At 45.5% G+C, this 19,197-nt stretch overlaps 1 protein-coding gene across 3 annotated transcripts in view; it reads left to right on the plus strand.

Moving 5' to 3' along the window:
- The first annotated feature begins 532 nt into the window (after positions 1-532).
- STUM (stum, mechanosensory transduction mediator homolog) overlaps positions 533-19,197 on the plus strand; it is a 51,190-nt gene continuing 32,525 nt past the window's right edge. For all 3 annotated transcript variants that reach the window (XM_037405648.1, XM_037405647.1, XM_037405650.1), the window contains exon 1: positions 533-798. In XM_037405648.1, coding sequence (XP_037261545.1) covers positions 612-798 — 187 coding nt within the window. In that variant the 5' untranslated portion in view covers positions 533-611. The remainder of the gene's footprint in view (positions 799-19,197) is intronic.

Genomic DNA, 19,197 nt, shown 5'->3' on the forward strand with positions numbered 1-19,197 from the left:
TCACGGCAGGGTTTTTCAGACAACAAATGAGTGTGGGTTTAATTTACACCTTTCCTCGCACCTTCGGAGCGCAGCTATTTTAAAACCCGCACACTGCACCGCGTCTCCACTCTTTCCTATCGAGATGGCTGTTCCCCATCCCGCAGAGCCAACCGCACGGCCGCCGGGGCCGGTCCTCACGGCGGGTGCCCCGGCACCTCAGCGCGCCCGCCGCGGAGCGGGCGGGCACACACGCCCCGGCCTGCGCCCCCCGCCGCTTACCGCTGAGCTGGCCACGTTCGGTGCGGGCCCGGTGCGGAGGGGAGCGGGGTTGCGTGAGGGGGCGGCGGGGCCGGCAGCCCTGACAGCCGGGGGTGAGGCGGCGGGGCGGGGAGGCGGGAGGGGGCACCTCTGAGGGACGCTGCCCGCCGGGCGAGGGGGCGGGGGGGAGCGGCGCGGCGGGGGCCGCCTGCAGCGCGGCCGGCGGGGCGGGAGCCGGCCAGGGGCGGGGGGAGGGGAGGGGTCCGCGCGCGGGGGCGCGCCAGGCGGGGCCGCGCGGCGGCGGGAGCGCGCGCGGCAGCAGCTGGAGCCCGCCGGGGGCACCGTCAGGCACGGCCGCGCCCGCGCCGGCCATGGAGCCCTTCCCCAAGGAGGGCGAGAGCGCGGCGGCCGCGGAGCCCAGCCGGGGCGCTGCCCCCTCCAGCGGGGTGGTGGTGCAGGTCCGGGAGAAGAAGGGCCCCCTGCGTGCCGCCATCCCCTACATGCCGTTCCCCGTGGCTGTCATCTGCCTCTTCCTCAACACCTTCGTGCCGGGGCTGGGTAAGGCGCTCCGCAGCCCCGGGCGGCGGGAGGGCGGCGGAGGGCGGCCGCCGCCGCAATCGGGTGCGGGGTGTGTGTGTGTGGGGTTCTTACGCGGCGGGGGGCTGCGGAGTGAGCGCTCCTCACCTGCCGCCGTTTGACGCGCCTGTGCGGGGCCGCCGGACCCCGCTGCGGCGGCAACTTTCCCCGACGGCGTCGCGGGGAGGGAGACGGCCAGCGCCGCCGCCCTGGCGGAAAGTTTGGCGGCGGGACCGGGGCGGCGCCTCCGCCGCGGGGTCCCGGCCTGGCGGGCAGCCGTCGGGGCAGCGGCCGCCCGTCCGTCCCTCGGGGCGGCGGCCGCGCACTGTCGCGGCGATGGGGGCTCCGTGGTGTCCCTCGGGGTGGCCCGTTTTCCTCGGACAGCGGCGGGGAGCGGTGCAGGTGCACCCGCCCGCGTCCCCGGGGGGGTGCCGCTGCGGGGCTCGGGGGGCGGAGGCCGGTCCGCGGGGGCTGAGCAGCCCCGCGCTTCCCGACCGTCCCGCTCCCTCCGGGCGGGGCACGGCCCCACGCTGGGAATCGTGTGGTCTGGGGCAGGGCTCCAGCTGTCGGGGCTCTTGCGAAGTGGGGTCGTAGTCAGAGGACCGAGGCACACAGCCGCCACATCACTCACCAGCGAAGGCGAGCTTTCCGAGCCCGGCTTCCCGAGTTTCCCGAAGGAGATCCCTCGAAAAGGTTGGTCCCGCCCCGCTGCTCTAAGGAACCGATGTCCGGATCCACAGTTCCCTCAGTGTGAAATCCCTAGTGAGCGACTCGGGAAACGCATCCCTAAGCCGTGGCTGTCATCCCATCTGTAGTTCCCTTTCCTCCTTTTCAATTAGGAAATGCTTACTGCACCTGGAGCCCAGTATCCAGACACTATAGAGGCACCTGGAACACAAGGCCAAATACAAGTGTTGTAGCTGCAAACAAGCAAAACAAGCACATTTAAAAAACCAAACCCCATTAGTCTCTTGTAGTCCATTCCTGGCCACCATTTCTCTACTATGGCCACTGCAGAAGCCGCCTTTGTGATATGGGAGTATCTCCTAGCTTGCCCTGCTTGTCAGGAGCTACTGCCTTGCCCTTAACGGCTTCATGTGTTTCGGGTGGCTTAATTCTTTAATGAAGCTGAAGTTCTTCTGATTAAAGTATTGCCTAAGTCTTGAGTGGTATCTTGTGTGCAGTTTTTACAAGCCATTGCTATTCCAGTGTGTTTGCTTTGAATCGATGGATGTATTCTAGAGGAAAACTTCCGCCTTTTGAAATACCTCAGGATTTTCCTGTGCAAGGAATGGCATTGGTGTATGTGCTTCCAGATGTAATGCTGCATGCTCAGGTGTGTTGTTCTCACAGCCCTGTGTGCAAGCCTCTGAAGAACCTGGAGTGATGAATCAAACAGAAACTCTCCAGTTGAGTGCTTTCAGGGGGTTTGAGGTTATTGTTATTTAGCACTTAATTTCCCACTGTCTTCAGAGAGAGATGTTCAAAGCCAGAGCTTTCAAAGTGAATGTCATTTTCCATTGGTGTTGAAGACGCTACATCTTCACTGTAGATGTACAAGAAAAAAACTGACTTACCATGCCCTTTTCCTCATTTGAATGATCTTATGCTTCATACTGTGCACACTAGAAAACAGTGTTCTTCCTTCATCCTAGAAGAGTAGATCCCCATAAGCCATCTTCATGCCAGAATTGGCTTGAGGTGTGGTCATCTGCCCGGAGCTCTTCTCAGGCTGCTGCTGTGGGGCTGCTGGAGGTAGCAGTGTTGTGCCTTCCCTGTCGGTAGAGTGACAGCCAATAGCGCATCCTTTCTGAAGGCTCCCAGCCCATGCTGGCCTGAAAGCTTGAGAGTTGAATCTAGACTTTGCAGCCACATATTAGTTGTGTTATCATTGACTAGCTGGACCAGCTCAAAATGGTTTTAATTCTATTTTTGTTTCTTTTTTTAACAAGCGGAGTTTGTTTTTTTTTTCTTGTTTTCCATTTCATGCACTGATTTCAGCAGTGCATTCTGGCTGGCTGTACTACTGTTCCTCCTGATCTCCTGATGCAAAAGTAGCAAAGCAAGCTGCAAATTAAAAGACATCCTTCTATGTGGCATTCTTACAGACTGGCAAAAAGCATTGTTTTGGAGATGCATCCTAAAGTCTCTGTATGCAAAGCATAGCGCTTAGTCTGCACGTAAATGAACCGTTCTCTTAATGAAGCTGCTAATACTGTGTGCGTTTTAATAGAAAATTTACTCCTGAGATAATATACCCAGCTAGAACATAGCTATTTACAATCTCGGCCATATCCTGTCGTATATCACATAGCCCATACACAAGGGGAAACAGGAGGAACACAGATCTACTAGCAGGAATGGTCAGAGTAAAAAGAGCTCTTGTGTCATTGTTGCATTTCAGCCGTCTTGATGAACTGAGGAACACTTGTAAATGAAATTGTATTTGTGATGGTGTGAAGTATTCACATCTAGGGTGTGAGCCTGTTCCCAATGAAGTAAATAGCAAAATTCCCATCAGTTCCTGTAGTCCAGATTTATAACATGTTAAAATGATGTCCCACAGGCTTGCTGTATATTTTGCCTGCTTAGGTGGAGAGTGACTGCGTTTAGGTGGTAATGGTCGTTCTTTATTTTTCAGTCCCTGAATTCGTTCCTCATCTGTTTGGCACATAGTTATCATTCATGTGTAGACTCTGCAGTGCAATTACGATGAAGGGTCAGAAGCCACTGGAATAGACAGGAAAATGGGCAACACTGAGTAAACCAAGTGTTCCACTGCTTGGAGACCTGGGCACCTGAGGTGTTCGTTAGTGCCCAATGCTTCACACCAGTGGTAGCTAAATAGAACTTGCAATCTGTTGCAGGCTACCGAATACTCAGACAGGCTCTCATCATGTGAAAGCCTCTACTTTTTTAAGGTAAATTATATTTCCTATGTTACGGAAGTCATGTATGAGGGTGAAATCTGACGATTTTGAACATCCAGTTTATTTTTCCTTTATGCTATTTATGTTTTGCAGTAGTACTCTATTTGGACGGGAGAAGTAACACTTTGTTTATAGTCAGTTTATTTTTTTCAGTTGGTTAATTTTCAGGGTTTTATGTAGTAACACAGAACTGCAGGTTTTAAGATGCATTGTAAACTGTTTTAATTACTCTTTGCATATATGCTACAAAAGACTCACAGGAAAATTTTCATACCCAGGGGATATGTTAACTTGTGCCTTGCCAAAACTTAAAATTCAGACCAAATAAAACCCAGGAAAGCTTGAGTAGTCCATCTACTTGTAATCTGTTTTGCAGAACAGCCTTGAAATTGCACACTGCTTCCTTTCACTGTGATAGATGCAAACACTTGGAGATGTACTGGATCAGAATTTTCCATGGTCGTACGTGGTCTTCCCCGTCTGCATGTGATAGGGCTGAGCTGTAACCAAGGTGTCCCTGCCTTAGGTTCATAAAAGTAGCAGATAGTATGAAAGGGAGAAGAGGGAGCTGGTGTTGTCAGTGAGTGCTTTAGCAAAAGCCATCATGCTGTTGGCTACCAGGGTTCCAGCTCTGTCACAGGCACCCTGTGCCACAGACGCTGTAACCTCTGGTTTGGCTTAGGGCTTCTGGATCCGACTCTGAGGCCTCGGGGCCAAATCGTGCTGTGATGAGCTCTGGAGAATGGAAGATGATGACACCAGCAGAGCTAAATGGTGGCGTTGCCTCTCTTTTTCAGTTCCCACAGGACTGAGCAGTGTGCACCTCCAGCCGGTACGTGCTGCAGATGGCAATTGAGAGGAGGGGCTGGCCATGCCCTTTAGCTGGCAGACTGTGTTCTCCTGGAGCTGCCGTGTGCCAGTCAGCGTGGGAGAAGATCTGGCTCCTTGTCATTCCCTGAGCTGATACATGGGAATCTTGCCCTCCTTCCTACCAGTTTTTCCCTCCCTCGACATCACGTGTGTGGGAGGGGGGAAACAAAGGGGGAGAACTTGAAGGAAATGTGAGAAGTGAGTGGAATTATCTGAAAGTATGAGGTATTCTCCAAGATTAATCCCTCTTGTCAGAAAGGGGGTGGACTTTTGGATCACAGCCTGAATTATACATGTATACTATTTTATGCAGGAGTAATTGAATACATAACATAAAATTATGTTAGTGCAAGGTGGGAGAGCAGCCACCCATGTGCCATGAAATAGCTGGTGGAGGAGATCAGGAGTGAACAGCCTCTCCCAGGCAGGTAAAGAAGGGATGATTCCCAGCCCGCTGAACTTTCTTCTGCCATGGTGTACAGCTTTCCTGTTCCTGGGTGCGTCAGCTCTTCTGCCATCTCTTTAGTCTGCTTCAGTCTTGATAGAGTTCAAGGGCCAGACCTTCAGCAGTGTAAATATGGCTTTAGTGCTTAATTCGTAAAGCCCAGCGTCTGCAGAAGGCTCTCATTAGAAGCCATGGCACTCTTCAGTAGAATGAGCTCTCCAAAGAGCTGAATAGAAGTGCATAACACAACACTCGGGAAAGTTGCAGGGATGAGATCTGCATAAATTATCAATATCAGTTTCATTTTTGTTCTTGGAATGGTAAATAGATGCTTCAAGCATGCCTTCTTTATTGGAACAAAGATTTTAAAGGAAAAAACCCCACATTTTCTTATCTCAGTAGGACAAATATTGCAGAAAAGAAATTGGGCTTTCAAACATCCGTGCATTAAAAAATCTCAACTTGCTTTGGCAGTCATGATCCTTTTTAATATTTTTTTTCCCTATTGAGGTGCATATAATGATCTGGGTGATTACAGCTCATTTGTGGAAAACAAAGGTTTTTCAAGAGTTTATATGAATTCTTGTTTGTGAACTTTATTGCTGGAATTCTTTAGCTAATGTGTCCTTCAGCCTCTGATGTATAGACCCCTGGTAGTCTGCAGAAACAAGCTATTTGTTCTTGAGAGCATAATTAAACAAAGCAAACCTATTTTCAGCAGGCTTCAGTCTGTGGCTTTGTATTTTCCACTGAAAAGATCGGGAAGTTCTTTATGGTAACTTCTTCATCTGCTTGTGCAATGTGGGAAAGGAGACCTGTGATGAACTGTGTGCGTCCAGGTTCCTGCTCCATTGCTGGCAGCAGTGGTGTCAGCTGTGCTGTAGATACTGCTCATGGTAAGGTGAAGTTGGGCAGAACAACAACTGGATCTGCAGGTTTCTGCTGCTGCAGGTCCTGTTCTTGTCAGTATGGAGAAGGCCATTGATTTACTCTTTTTTTTTTTTTTTTTTTTTTAAATACCACAACACCACACCAAAACAGTTTTAAGTGACACTTCTAAATGTCTTATATAACTAACTTGGCTGATCATATTGAACAGTCACTCAGCGATCTTGCCAGTACAAGGTAGTCTGGAGTATTTCTGTGCCATGAAGTGTCTGGACCATCTAGAATGACAAACAAGCTTGGAAAACTCATGAGTGGTTTGCAGATAATTTGTGATCAGAATAAATGCCAAATTATTTCAAGTTTTTAGCTCCTTGGTTGAGACAACTCCAGCCTATGTATCTGATCAGCAATAAAACAATAGGGTTTTATCTCTGCTGAGGGATCTGGCATGGCCACTCAGTTTCAGTCCAGTGTCAAATAGCATACCCTGCTGTATTTTAGGAAGAAAGCTGCTTTCTGCTTTCTGGCTGTATTTTATTAGCCTGTACTTGTCTGAATGCTTAATATTTTCTTCTTCTTTCTGCCTTTCCTGTGTTTTACACTGGATGCCTTCCTTGAGTGTGGCCATTATGGCTAAGTGGATAAATATGTGTGTTCCTTCCTATTCATCCTCCTCCTATGGCCTTTGTTTTACAAACGCAGTTATGGGTGTACATGGTAGAAGCACAGCAGCACCTTGTTCTTGACTACAGTCTCTGTCACAGTCCAAATATTTAGTAGTATTTGTGTCCTTCGGTCAGCTTTTGCTCTTCACTTCTTGTAGTTGGTAGAAGGCAGCTGTTGAGCTCTACTTGGCGTTTATAATGACTTTTTGGTTCGTTTCACTGTCAAGCTGTGCGCTAACCTAATGCTGCTGCTTTTGAATGGCTGTCAGTGCCAGACCAACTTACATGCAAACAAGTTTCTCTCCCCTCCCTCATGCCTTCTGTTTCCATCAAAATAGAAGACAAAAGAAATGGCCAGTGACGTCTTTGTTCACTGCTGTCGTTTAAGCAGATCTGTGGAGGTATTTATTACTTAACAAACACGTAAGTAGACAGGGTTTGCTCAGCATCCTGCAGTCTGATTTGTCATTTAATGCAGTTTGGACAGATGTACTTTAAGATTAAGAGTGAAGGTGGGAGCAGACAGCAGAGAAGAGCTGTTAAATGGCCAAGTAAACCAACTGAATTTTAAGAAGCCTGGAGAGCTGTTCCAAATGAAGGGTGTGACATGGAGAAAAATAGAGAATCAAGCCCAGAGGAGAAACGTACATTCTCAGAGATTTGTTTGATAGGGCCAAAGAACTGGAACTTCTTGCAGCAAGGGAGAAAAGGAGTAAAAGGATTTGAAGACCGAAGTAACTTGGATGAGGAGAGTGCTTTTGACAGGTGAATTTTGGCTAGTCTGGATTGCAGGGTGAAGAGGAATTGTTCTCCTGCTCTGAATCAGTGGGTGTCAGAGGTATCTACAAAGTCTTTATCAGACTTTATCTGCACCATTGCCTGCAGCAGTTCGCTGCCATTTTATCTCTGTTCCACCGTGAAAAGAGCGTTTAGGGTTTGTGGAGCTGTTCAGGATAGCCAAGGCAGGAGCGGGAAGCAGTAACCAGGTTCCTCAGGCTCTTTCTTACCTGTCAGATCATGTGCAGCACCCTGAACACAAACACAGCCGCGGGTGGCAGCAGGCAGCATAAAGCACAAAGGTGAATTTTAGAATCTCTACACAATTTTGAATTTTGTGGAGAAACAAGTGATTGGATGATAAAGGAATTCTCAAATAGTCCCTCAGTTTGTAAAAAATGGACTAGAGTTTGCAATACATTTATGAAGACTTTCATTCAGAGGTAAGCTGGAAAGGAGAAAAGGAAGAGCGCTTTTTTGCTTATTTTCTATGAGATACAAAGTCAATCTGACATAACCTTCTGTCTTTGTACTTGTCTTCATTTTATAGCTTTACAACTTTAAGGTTACACAGTTGCAGCACTGCAGTGGATGTGTGTGGACTTGGTTGTAGCACTGTGTAAAGATGCTGGTCGATAGAGCTAGAACAGAATGGTTCAATTGGGAGAGACCTACAGCGATCATCTTGTCCAACTGCCTGACCACTTCAGAGCTGACCAAGAGTTAAAGCATGTTGTTAAGGGCATCGTCCAAATGCCTTTTAAACACTGACAGACTTGGGGCATCAAACACTTCTCTAGGAAGCCTAGACCACCCGCTTGGTAAAGAAATGTTTCCTAATGTCACGTCTGAACCTCCCCTGGTGCAGCTTCGAACAATTCGCACGCCTGCTATCACAGGATACCAGGAGAAGAGAGCAGCACCTCCCTCTCCACTTCCCCTCCTCAGGAAGCTGTAGAGAGCGATGAGGTCGCCCCTCAGCCTCCTTTCCTCCAAACTAGACAATCCCAGCATCCTCAGACACTCCTTGTAGCACAATCCTTACAGCCCATATCTGAAAGAATGTAAACTGGTTTAGAATGTTGTACCTATGCCCAGTACTTTGAATTTTACTGGTGTAAAGGTTCTGGCAATGTGGCAAACCTTACTAGCAATTAAAAACATGATCTGTGCCTTACACAACTTCTGGAAGTTACTGCTCCAGCAGCAAGGGAAGCAGAAGGGAATGCCCACCTCTGCTGCAGCTACTCCAGTTCACAGTCCAACATCTTATTTGAAACTGTAGTTAGAGCTCATTTGCCGTTCAGCTGCTGACCTGGTGCTGTTGTGGTGTGGTACACACATGAGGAAGCTGGTGTGGCAGCAATATTTCCTAGCAGAGAGCTGGAGCCAGCATCACACAGCAACCTTCGAAATCACTGAATACAAGTCAGTCCCACGAGATGACATCAGCATGGGCTCAGCATCACATGGGAAAGTAAAGTTTGTGTTGACCGAGCTTGCTTTAGAGATTCCAGGAACATGAAACCTGGACTTCCCTGTTTCTGCTGAAGATTGGGAGCTTTTTCATTAAGTGAAGGAATTAGTCAGTCTTCCCACTCTTCCCAGGATTTTTGAGCATTTATGTTAACTAGAAGCCCCAAAATGAAAATTTTCTGAGATCTTAAGAAAAATTATATGTCATTCTATCTAGTTATATGTCACTCGTTTATTTCTGATGTTGTAAACTTACTAGGTTTCATTATGTGTAGAGTCAAGGAAAAAATAAGTAGATGGAATGTGATTTGATTTACTTGCCTTGTATTTGATTTAATATATTTGATTTAAAATACTCCTTTCCACAGGTTCTTTTCTCTCTATCTTACCACTTAAAAGCTGCTTGCACCCTCCTTCCTCCAGCAACCTAGTCCTTACTATAAAGGGAGTTCAAAGCTCAGTTTTGCCATTCTAAGGCAGTTACAGGCCAAACAATTTATCTACTTGACAGCCCCTCAAAAAGACCTGGTAATGCGCTCCTTTGGTGTTTCCTTAGAAGAACCCTGTCCCCTGAGGCTCTTGTTTAGGTGAGAATCTTCTGCTTTCAAGAAAAGAAAAATAATGTAACTCACAGCTTTGGAGCAGGATTTGAGGAGATGATCCTGTCTCAAAAAATATAAAAAAGCAGAACGGGACGGGGGAGAAAGAAAGAATTGCAATTTTTAAAAATCTCAGTTTTGGAAAACCTGGTTCATGACTTTTCAGCACTGGAGGATGGCAATATTATACTGAGCTTTTAAATTAAAAAGTAGATACATTGCTAACTAATTTAGAACTCTGCCAGACTAGACCAAACCATGGACACTCATGTCTTTGAGCGTATGATTGTGAAATATCCAGACTAGTAAATATAGATGAGATGGTTGATGAAACTGATTGCTAATACACTAATTAAATGTTCCAGTATAAGTGTACCCAAAGGATATGCCCAGAGTGATTCATGGTCAAATCTTGCTAGAGAAAAGAGTGAAAAAGGTCAGTAGAGGAGCTCTTGGAAACATGATCGTGTTCACTGCAGGGGTTTGACCTGTACTGCATTTCTAACTTCAGTAATAATGCTTATACAGGGAACTGTGCAGCGGACTAAGGCTGCTGTCTTTGGGAATATTAATTTAAACACATCACAGATAATAATCCAGCATCTCACCCACTTGTCTCTTGTCTAGGGTGAGCTCTCAGTTTGCCACAAGCATCGATGAATATCCACACAAAACTTAAAATGCTCAGAGTTTGTGGATAATAATTTTGCTTCAGTTATAACACAAGCAAATCTATGAAGAATGCAAAGGCTACATGGTCAAATTAATCTTGAGATTGTGTTGGAAAACATTGCAATTGAACCAAATAAGAATGTTGTTTTTAAAAAGTGTTTGTACATTTTTAGGTGTTACAAGCCCTTGAAGAACTGAGATTTTAATGAAGATTAATAAACTACACTATAATGAGCAATTGTTAAAAGTTGACTATGTTAAAAAGTTGAGTAATTTTACAAAGTATTAGTAGTGGTATTTATATGAAATATTTTACATGAAATAAAATAAACCCAGTGATCACATTAGTATAACACTGTCCAGCTGAAACAGTTTTTCTGTTTCAAGTTTAAAATATGTATTTATTTGTAAGCATATATCTATTACATATGCCAATACGATGAGATGAGATCTTGGGTTTACATGATTTCTTCCTTAGGTAGGTAGAAAACCATTTGTTGTATCTGTTTAAATGCATTCACAAAAGAATGGATGTTAGATTTCATAAATGGGTTTTGTTAATTTGCTATTTTTAAAGTACTTGCAAGGCCTTTTCTGTTGCCATGACAATTTGATTTCCATAAACATGATTTTTGTGTGTGTGTGAATATCCAACATTGGTGTTTGCTGTGCTGTGCTGGTAAAAGGAGATGGCAACTTGACACCTTAGAAATCACTATGCAGAGCGGCCTGTAGAGTCAGACCTCTTTTCACTGACAGTGGTCAGGACTAGGTTCTTTATAATAAGATAAAATAAGCTCTTGGAACAAGGTTTATATATTTCTTGTAAATTAGTTTTGTGGTGGTTTTTTGTTTTTTTTTTTAATGTCTTGCAAACACTGTTTTGGAGTCAGGAAGCTTTAGGTTTCCTTTCCTCTGAAAATTGGTTCCATGAATCTGAAGACTAAATTCTAGCTAAAAGTGTGGCTGGACTTCCTTGGATCTACATATACAAAGCAGCTGTAAGGACATAAAACTCTTATTGCCCTGCAACCCATTCTGGAGTTGCTGTCCTAGCGCGAGGGGTTCACAAAAGGTTTAGGACTGTGAGAAAGGACTGGTCACAAACTGAGACATTTGTGAAGTGTAGCCAGAAGAAAATACTTTTCTAGCTGCGAGATTGGCATGGTCCCCCCACACCTTCCTTCTGTCTCTGTGAAATGATTGTGACAAATCAGACCTGTATCTGAGCTCCTTTGCACCAAACCTGGTTATCAAATAGACCATTGAAAGAGTAGGTACATTGGGTTTGATGTAGTTGGACAATGTAGTTAATGCAGATTCTCTGGGTTGGGCCATTAAATTATCTCTCTATCTATTTAGCTGTGAAAGCGTTGCCAAGTCTTCCTGTCTGTATTACAAAAATTATGATGTTTTTTGCTGCATATCTCTGTATCTAACAAACTGATCGATACCAGAGAAGGCTTAGCAGGGGTTTTAGAAAACAAATACTAAACATTTTTTAAAAACAGTATTTTAGACTCAGCATCACGAGTTTTTTTTCCTCCTACTGAAATTTCATTGTGGCTACAGAGAGCTGGTGGGATGGTTCCTTGTCTCATGTAAAAGAGAGAAAAGAGCACAGGAACTACGATCATTGGCAACTGTGAGTATAAAAACGCTCTCTTGTTTTCTCTTTTAAAAGCCAGAAGGTAATTTTATACATTGACTTGGCATCAGAGTACTTATTTCACTCAGTCCTGTGCTCCTCCTACACATCCCAAAAACAACATTGAGATGGATTCTCCTGGTACTCCTTTGAAGCTGACTCCTTGAGGTGATCTAACTTGCACCTTGTTTACATTGGTCAGCTGTACACGGTGACCTGATTTTTGTGCCTTGAGAGCGAGCCCCTTACATCATATGCTGCCACAGAAGGCTACCATTCTTTTAGACCCACACTGTGGAGACATAGATAACTGCAAAAGTTATCTTGGGCTTGAACCAAGCCACTAACCAAGTGTGGACAGAAGAATGGGCAGGATTCATGTGCAACCACCAGCCATTCTGTATAATCAACCCATCTTGATCCAAATAACTTTTTACACACAAGGATGCCAACATGCAAATTCTCATTGCCATAGGAGTTAAGCCTCAGTATTCCCACTTGGAATGGTAGATTCAAGGCAGTGCAGTTAAAAGCAGGATTTGCCTCCTTGTGCTGCGTGCAGCTGACACTTAAACCTGTGGTGCAGCCAGGGATGGAGTTTAGATCCGAGCATTAGTTCCCGGGAGCCACTCCTGCTCAGTAATTACACAGTGAATACTTTTACTGAAGCTGTGATGAATAAATGCTAACATTCTGCCCTCAGTATTAATGACACAAGGAATAAGAGATTTTTCTTCTGTGTATTAGCTAAAATTTGGTATACATGGTACAATTGAAAATCTGGCACTTGTGTGTATATGTTCTGCTCTCCCATCAGTGCTTTCAATCCACTAGATGTTTAGTGCTCCTTTCTGTGTGCCGAGGCAGAACAGAGAGGGGCAGAGAGGACATCCCCTTTCTAGTTGCTCTATGGACTCTCCAGGTCACATTGCTTGGAGCAACAGTCATTTGAACCAGTACAAAACGTTCCCATTTCAAGCTAAACCCACTCGTCAGAACTGAGAATCCATGGTGGCGCAGGGGAATGCAATGTTGAGCCTCTAGAACCATTTTGCCTCATGTCTGCTCATCATTTTTGCTGCTTTTTGTGACATGGAGCTGGCCCCTTGAGGTTGCCCCTGTGAGTAAGTGTTACTTACTGTGAAGAAGAGTTTCAGAACTGAGCCGTTACATTGCACGTAAAACCAGAGAAGACTCTTTCTAAGTTGCAGTACCAAGTAGGACACTTACTGAGAATTGTATTTCCCAAATTAGCTAGCTAGCTAAAGATCTGAAGCTGCTGCATCACAAAACTTACTCTACTTTCTCCCTTACAAATGTGGGTGTATTTTAAATATTTATGACACTTCATCATACACTAGTAAAAGTTCTTTAATATATTTTGTAAAAGGAACGATACCTAAATGACATGAGGCCTTATTCCAGTGATGACTGTGTTTTAAGTCTTTTCTGAGAAGTCCGCTATTTACTGGTGTGAGAAGCACTGAGTAGGTAGTCGAGCAGGGTTTTACTGCATTATTATTTCAGTAGCACTGTGAAGTGCAGACTACACTCAAGTCCTCTTATGTTGCAGAAACATGAAGGAAGGATTATAAGCCACACACACAGACTGTTTGCAGTCTGAATGGAGAATTCAGAGGAGATAATCTGCTGAAGACTGTCCAGGAAGCTGGTGGCAGAACTGGCAGGAGAATCTACATGGACTTCTTGCAATTCAGTGCCTCAAATCATGCAGCCATGCTTTAGTTTCCATTAATCTCTTCCAAGGAAACTGTTTTTAATGAACTACCTCCATCACTCTTGAACTTTGCGTTTGTCAGGAAGCAAGGTGTTGTCTTTGCTAGGCATTAGTGAAAACACAGTAAATGAGTAGGATGGACAAAAGCAGTTTGTAGTTTGGATGTGCTAGTTACTCCCTCATGGGATCATATGATCTGCTTTAGCCTGTAGCTTTCACAGACCCATCTTGTACACACAGCGGGGACTTCAGCACGTTTTAGTTAGGACGTGGCAAAAAAGCCCCAAACCAAACCCCAAAGCCAAGCAAGTACAGATGCACCCTGGGGTTGCCATTTGATAGAACACAGATTTGTACTGTGCTTTGTAGTTTAGTATTAACAGATACTTGCAGTGAGTAGGCTCTGCTGTATTCCTTTTTGTTTACACCACAATGGAGTGCTAAACAGGGCCTTACCGTGACCTTAAAATATACTATTTTAAATTATATTATTTATACAACTGTGTAGGTTGACTATGGCACAGTACAGACAATGGAAAAAGAATGGGTCCTATCCCAGAAGGTTGTGATAGAAATGTAACCACAAGAGTCAGATCCAAGTTTAAAGAAATCTTAATAAAAAACATACAATACAGTGTAATGAAAAGTATTTCCTTGAGTTGTATGTTTAAAGGCAGAGTTTTAAAGGCACAGTTGGGACTTGTTTCTTAGCAACAGGGCTCATCTGAGCCATGCAAACACTGTCATGTTGAAAAAAGATACCCTCAAGAAGAAAGGCAATATGAAAGGAGCTAGAAACATCAAATTTAGATGTCTTCCTGCTGTTGTAGGAGCATTTAATCAGCATTGCAAAGCTTTCAGGCAAAGACCAAGGTCATTTTGATAAAATGTAATGATCAGAACAAAGAACTCATCTTTACTTCTGTTTCTCAATAGGGAAAAATGGCAAAAATAACATTTAAAAACACGTGCATTGGTATTATAGGAATATCATAACTCATAGTTTAGGTCCTCTCTTCCCTCTGTATCCATAGCATGGCTGTATTCTACACTGAGGGCACAGGAGTCCTGCAGAAGTCCTTGCTCTGTGGTATCTCATACTGTATCCAGTATTAGATATATCAGAGGAAAATCTGTAATGAACAGAGCCGAATGCAATAACCTGCCAGCACCAAAAGCTTCTCCTAAAGGAGTCTATTAGCTGGCTGATACACCAAAGCAGGGGGTAATTTTTTATTAGTATTATTTAGTCAAAATAGTTTAATGGCAAGTGTTCTTTTTATTGGATGTATTAAGTGGGATTCATCTACCTGTGCATTTGAATTGGTTGCTGTTACAATGTGTGGGGAGGAATTAGGCACTACCAGCGTGTGACTCATCTCTTCTCTAAAATAGGTTAAGTGAATCACACCCTCTGGGGGCCTCAGTCTCCTTTTTTTTTTTACTGCAAAGGGTAGCTGGCTCAGATGGAGACACCTCCCTTACAGATATCTGAAGTTAGGTCAGATGAAAGCTACCCATTAACTGGTTTGCAAAATAAGGTATTTGCTTTAATAGTTTCAAAATACATCACACATTGCCCACACATCTTTCTGGATCTCAGCTTGTCCTTACAAGAACTCATAAGTCGGTCTGACCTCCATGCTGTTTCCTCATGCATATACATCTACCATGTCTCATGTAATTCATATACTTTTGAAGCTTAGACCTCCTATCTTTCTCGGGAGTCCTCAACAGAAAAACCTTTAATTTCTGTATTTACTGTCATTGCCCTTCCCTGTAGTTTTTTGCTAGCCCTTTTCCAGAGTGTATGTGTATTGGGTGTTGGTAGCAAGGTTTTGGCTGCAGAGTGCTGCAGGGAAGGGGGGACACATCGGTGAGAACAGCTGGAAGAAATGTGTATTATGGAGAGCCCATGCTAGAACAGGTGCTTCTGATGGGAACTGCAACTTATGGAAAGCCCGTGCTAGAGCCGGTTTGTCCCAAAGGACTGCAGCCCCTGCAATGTTCGACACCAGACCAGGGGAAAAGCATCAGGAGGAAGGAGCGGCAGAGAAGAACTGCTGTGGACTGACACCCCCACCCCATTCCCCACCCGTCCTGCACTGCTCAGAGTGGGACAGAGGTAGAGGAATCAGGAATGAAAGAGTGAAGTTGAACCTTGGGGCAGGGGTGTGTTTTAATTTGTCTGTTTCTTGCTATCCAATTTCCTCAAGTCCAGTCTGTTTGGCCTTTGACTGTAATTGGTAAATGATCTCGCTGCCTTTATCTCAACCCACAGACTTTTTAATCTTATTTTCTCCCTCTGTTCTGAGGAGGGAGAGGGGAGCGAGAGAGCGGCTGGGTGGGTGTCTGGCAGCCAGCCAAAGTCAACGCACCACAGCATGTCACTGATTTCTGTAATGCTGTTACAACCTCTTCCATAACATCCTTCCTCTAGTAATACTGTTACAAGTTCTTCCATGGCATCCCTACTCTAGTACAGTCTAAAAGTTTTGTTAGCTTTGCTGACTGTGGAACACTTTGAGCACATGTTCCCACTACACTGCTCGTGATCATTTGGATCCCTTCCTTGAAGGATGTGCTGGATGTTCACAGTGTTCTTTCCTTTATGCATTATCTATGGAATAGAAAGTATGAGGGATGTCCTTGCATGCTCCATATCAGTAGCATTGAGAGCTGCTCTATTTACTAATGGGGCTGACAGGTGAACTCAAATGAATATTGAAAACTGGCTACTGCCTCTCCTCACAGAATAACCAGGTTGGGAGGTACCTCTGGAGATCATCTAGTTCAACCCCCCACTAAAGCAGGTTCCCCTTGAGCAGGTTGCACAGTCGCATCCAGGCAGGTTTGAATGTCTCCAGAGCAGGAGACCCCACAGCCTCTCTGGGCAGCCTGTCCCAGTGTTCTGTCATCCTCAAGGTAACAAAGTTATTCCTTACGATCAGAAGGAACCTCCTGTGCTGCAGTCTGTGCCCGTTGCCCCTTGTCCTGTCGCTGGGCACCACTGAACAGAGCCTGGCCCCGTCCCCTTGACACTCGCCCTGAAGACATGTGTATGCATCGATAAGATCCCCCTCGGCCTTCTCCAGGCCGAACAGCCCCAGCGCTCTCAGCCTTTCCTCAGCAGGGAGATGCTCCAGCCCCCTCATCATCTTCACAGCCCCCGCTGGACCCTCTCCAGTAGCTCCCCGTCTCCCTTGACCTGGGCAGCCCAGCACTGGGCACAGCACTGCAGGTGTGGCCTCACCAGACAGAGTAGGGGGGGAGGGTCACCCCCCTCGCCCTGCTGGCCACGCTGCTCCCAATGCACCCCAGGATCCCACCGGCCGCCTTGGCCACCAGGGCACGCTGCTGGCTCATGGGCAACCTGCTGCCTACCAGACTCCCAGGTCCTTCTCCGCAGAGCTGCCTCCCAGCAGGGCAGCCCCAGCCTGTACTGGTGCCTGTGGTTGTTCCTCCCCAGGGGCAGGACCCTACACTTGCCTGTGTTGAACTTCATTAGGTTCCTCTCCACCCAACCCTCCTTAATTCACCCTAGCCAACCAGGATGACACCTAGCAGTAATCTCTGGGTGTGATGACTAACAGAAAGGTTTCCTTCTCACTCTTCTTCTGACTTCTGGGACATTGACAACTCCATCAGAAACTTGATGGTGGCAGCTTAAGCAGTTACAGCTGAAGGAACAGTGTCTTTTCTATGCTCTAGCTGGAGATAACACCACCTCACATCAAGAGATGGCAGAGGAGAACATCTACTAGTACCTCAGTTTGCTTTAACCGTGGCTTTGAACTAAGGTTAAGTTTAGGAAAGCTTTGGTAAGACTTTATACTGAATCTGATGTAGGACAGACACGTTCCCTTTAGTGGACTCTGATAATTGGCTTATGACCTATGCTAAGATTAATTGCCTGGCAGCTGGCCCTGTTCAGCCTGTAAATCCTCAGAGTTGCACAGCACAAGCACTTGGTAGTATGCTATTCAACCAGTTCTGCTAAGGTCATAAAAACCCCAGCAGATATCATTAGCACTGCTTGAACAGGAAGAAATCTAAACTATGACAGCACAGGAAAGAGACTTTTGCAGGCAAACATTCTTTAATATCCTGTAGTATCCTAATTTTCTGGTACGTACAGATTGGAAGTGAAACATACTCATAATTCTATTACAGCTAAAAACCTTGGAGGGCAGTAAGGCTAAACTAGGAAAGCCAGGATTTATGATAGAGTAACCTGACAGCTCTTTCACTGACCTCAAGCATGATTTAGCCTGCAGTTCCTCAATTTCAGTGGGAATTAGGTGCCCAAGTGTTTTCAAAAACCTGTGTTTTAGCTTCTCTGCCTGCCTTCTTTTGTTTTTCAACAAGGAAGAGAACACTAGCATACATAATTACACAGACATGCACTGGGGTATCATTAGTACTTATGAAATGCTAAGATAACAGAACTAGATGAAGTGCTGCTGTTGGTCAGTACGGACATTAGGAGAGAAGTGACAGTATGTTCAAGACAGAATAAGTAGAAAGATACACACAGAGTTATTTGCATATGTTAAAAAAAATTGGAAAGATTATAAATAGTTTAGGGCCAGACGTTTGAGAAGGATAGGAACTACGCTCGTGTTCTTTCCCTGCTGAGCAGTTTGGCTCAGCTGTTAATTTCACTAACTGGAAAATAAAAAAAGCACTTTTCCAATAGACTTGTATTGCCTTAATCCCAGATCTAGAAATGTGATGTTTCACGTGGATTCCATACATGGTGCAGACTATGCCTGCCCTGCATGGTTTGCCACTCAGCTAGCAATGATGAGACTCAACTTTCCTACAGCACCAGACAGGTTCTGCTTTCTACAGCCAGCCAAAGCATCAGCAAATGTGCCAGCACCTTGTCCCGGTACTCCCTTCTTCCTTAAAGTATTCTGTGATTTAGGGACTTCCTACCCTACAAATTGTAATTGCATCCCTGTGTTGTAGTAGCCTTTGACTGACCTTTGTTCTACGTGTATTTTGGCAAGTATTAGTTCAATTAGTAGTGAGGGGAGTTGATCACACTGTCTTTACTCTGTCCAGTCCTCTTCCTGCTCTCATCCCACCCCAGATCTGGTCTTGCTTTCTGTGAGATGGGCAAAACAAAGAGCAAGTTCCATGTGACCCATAGCTACTAGCATGGGCATTGTTTTGAAGCATCCTGCTGCCAGCCGTACCATCTCTCAGGAAAGGCATGGCGAGCCTTGTGCAAAGCATCATTCCAGTTTCCAGAAGACCTAACACAATCCAGCCAAAAGACCAAACACTATCCTGGTGGCAGCTCATGTTTGCCTCCAAGCCCATGTTGCTCTCCAAGAGCAGACACAGAGTTCCTGGGGAGCATAAAGCAGCAATATTCATTCTACCTCTGCAGGAACAGGTTGGTTTTGAGGCTCTTTCTGGAAAGGGCAGGGTGATCCACGTGTTGGGCCTAAAACACTTGGGCCTTCTGCAACAGCTGAGAAGAGTACAGAGCAAGCTGAAAAGGCAGTTGCAAAGATTTCTAAGTGTCCTGGATTGCCTGTAGTTTCTTGCAAGGGAACGCGGTAGGAACTGCCAGGGGAGCAATGCAGCCTTGAGCTGTGTGCTTAGTGATCCGTGGTGGATCCCTCATGTGCTCAGGCTAGTTTGCTCGACTCACACCCC

Source organism: Falco rusticolus, chromosome 12 (assembly GCF_015220075.1).
Source record: "Falco rusticolus isolate bFalRus1 chromosome 12, bFalRus1.pri, whole genome shotgun sequence".
Taxonomy (NCBI): domain Eukaryota; kingdom Metazoa; phylum Chordata; class Aves; order Falconiformes; family Falconidae; genus Falco; species Falco rusticolus.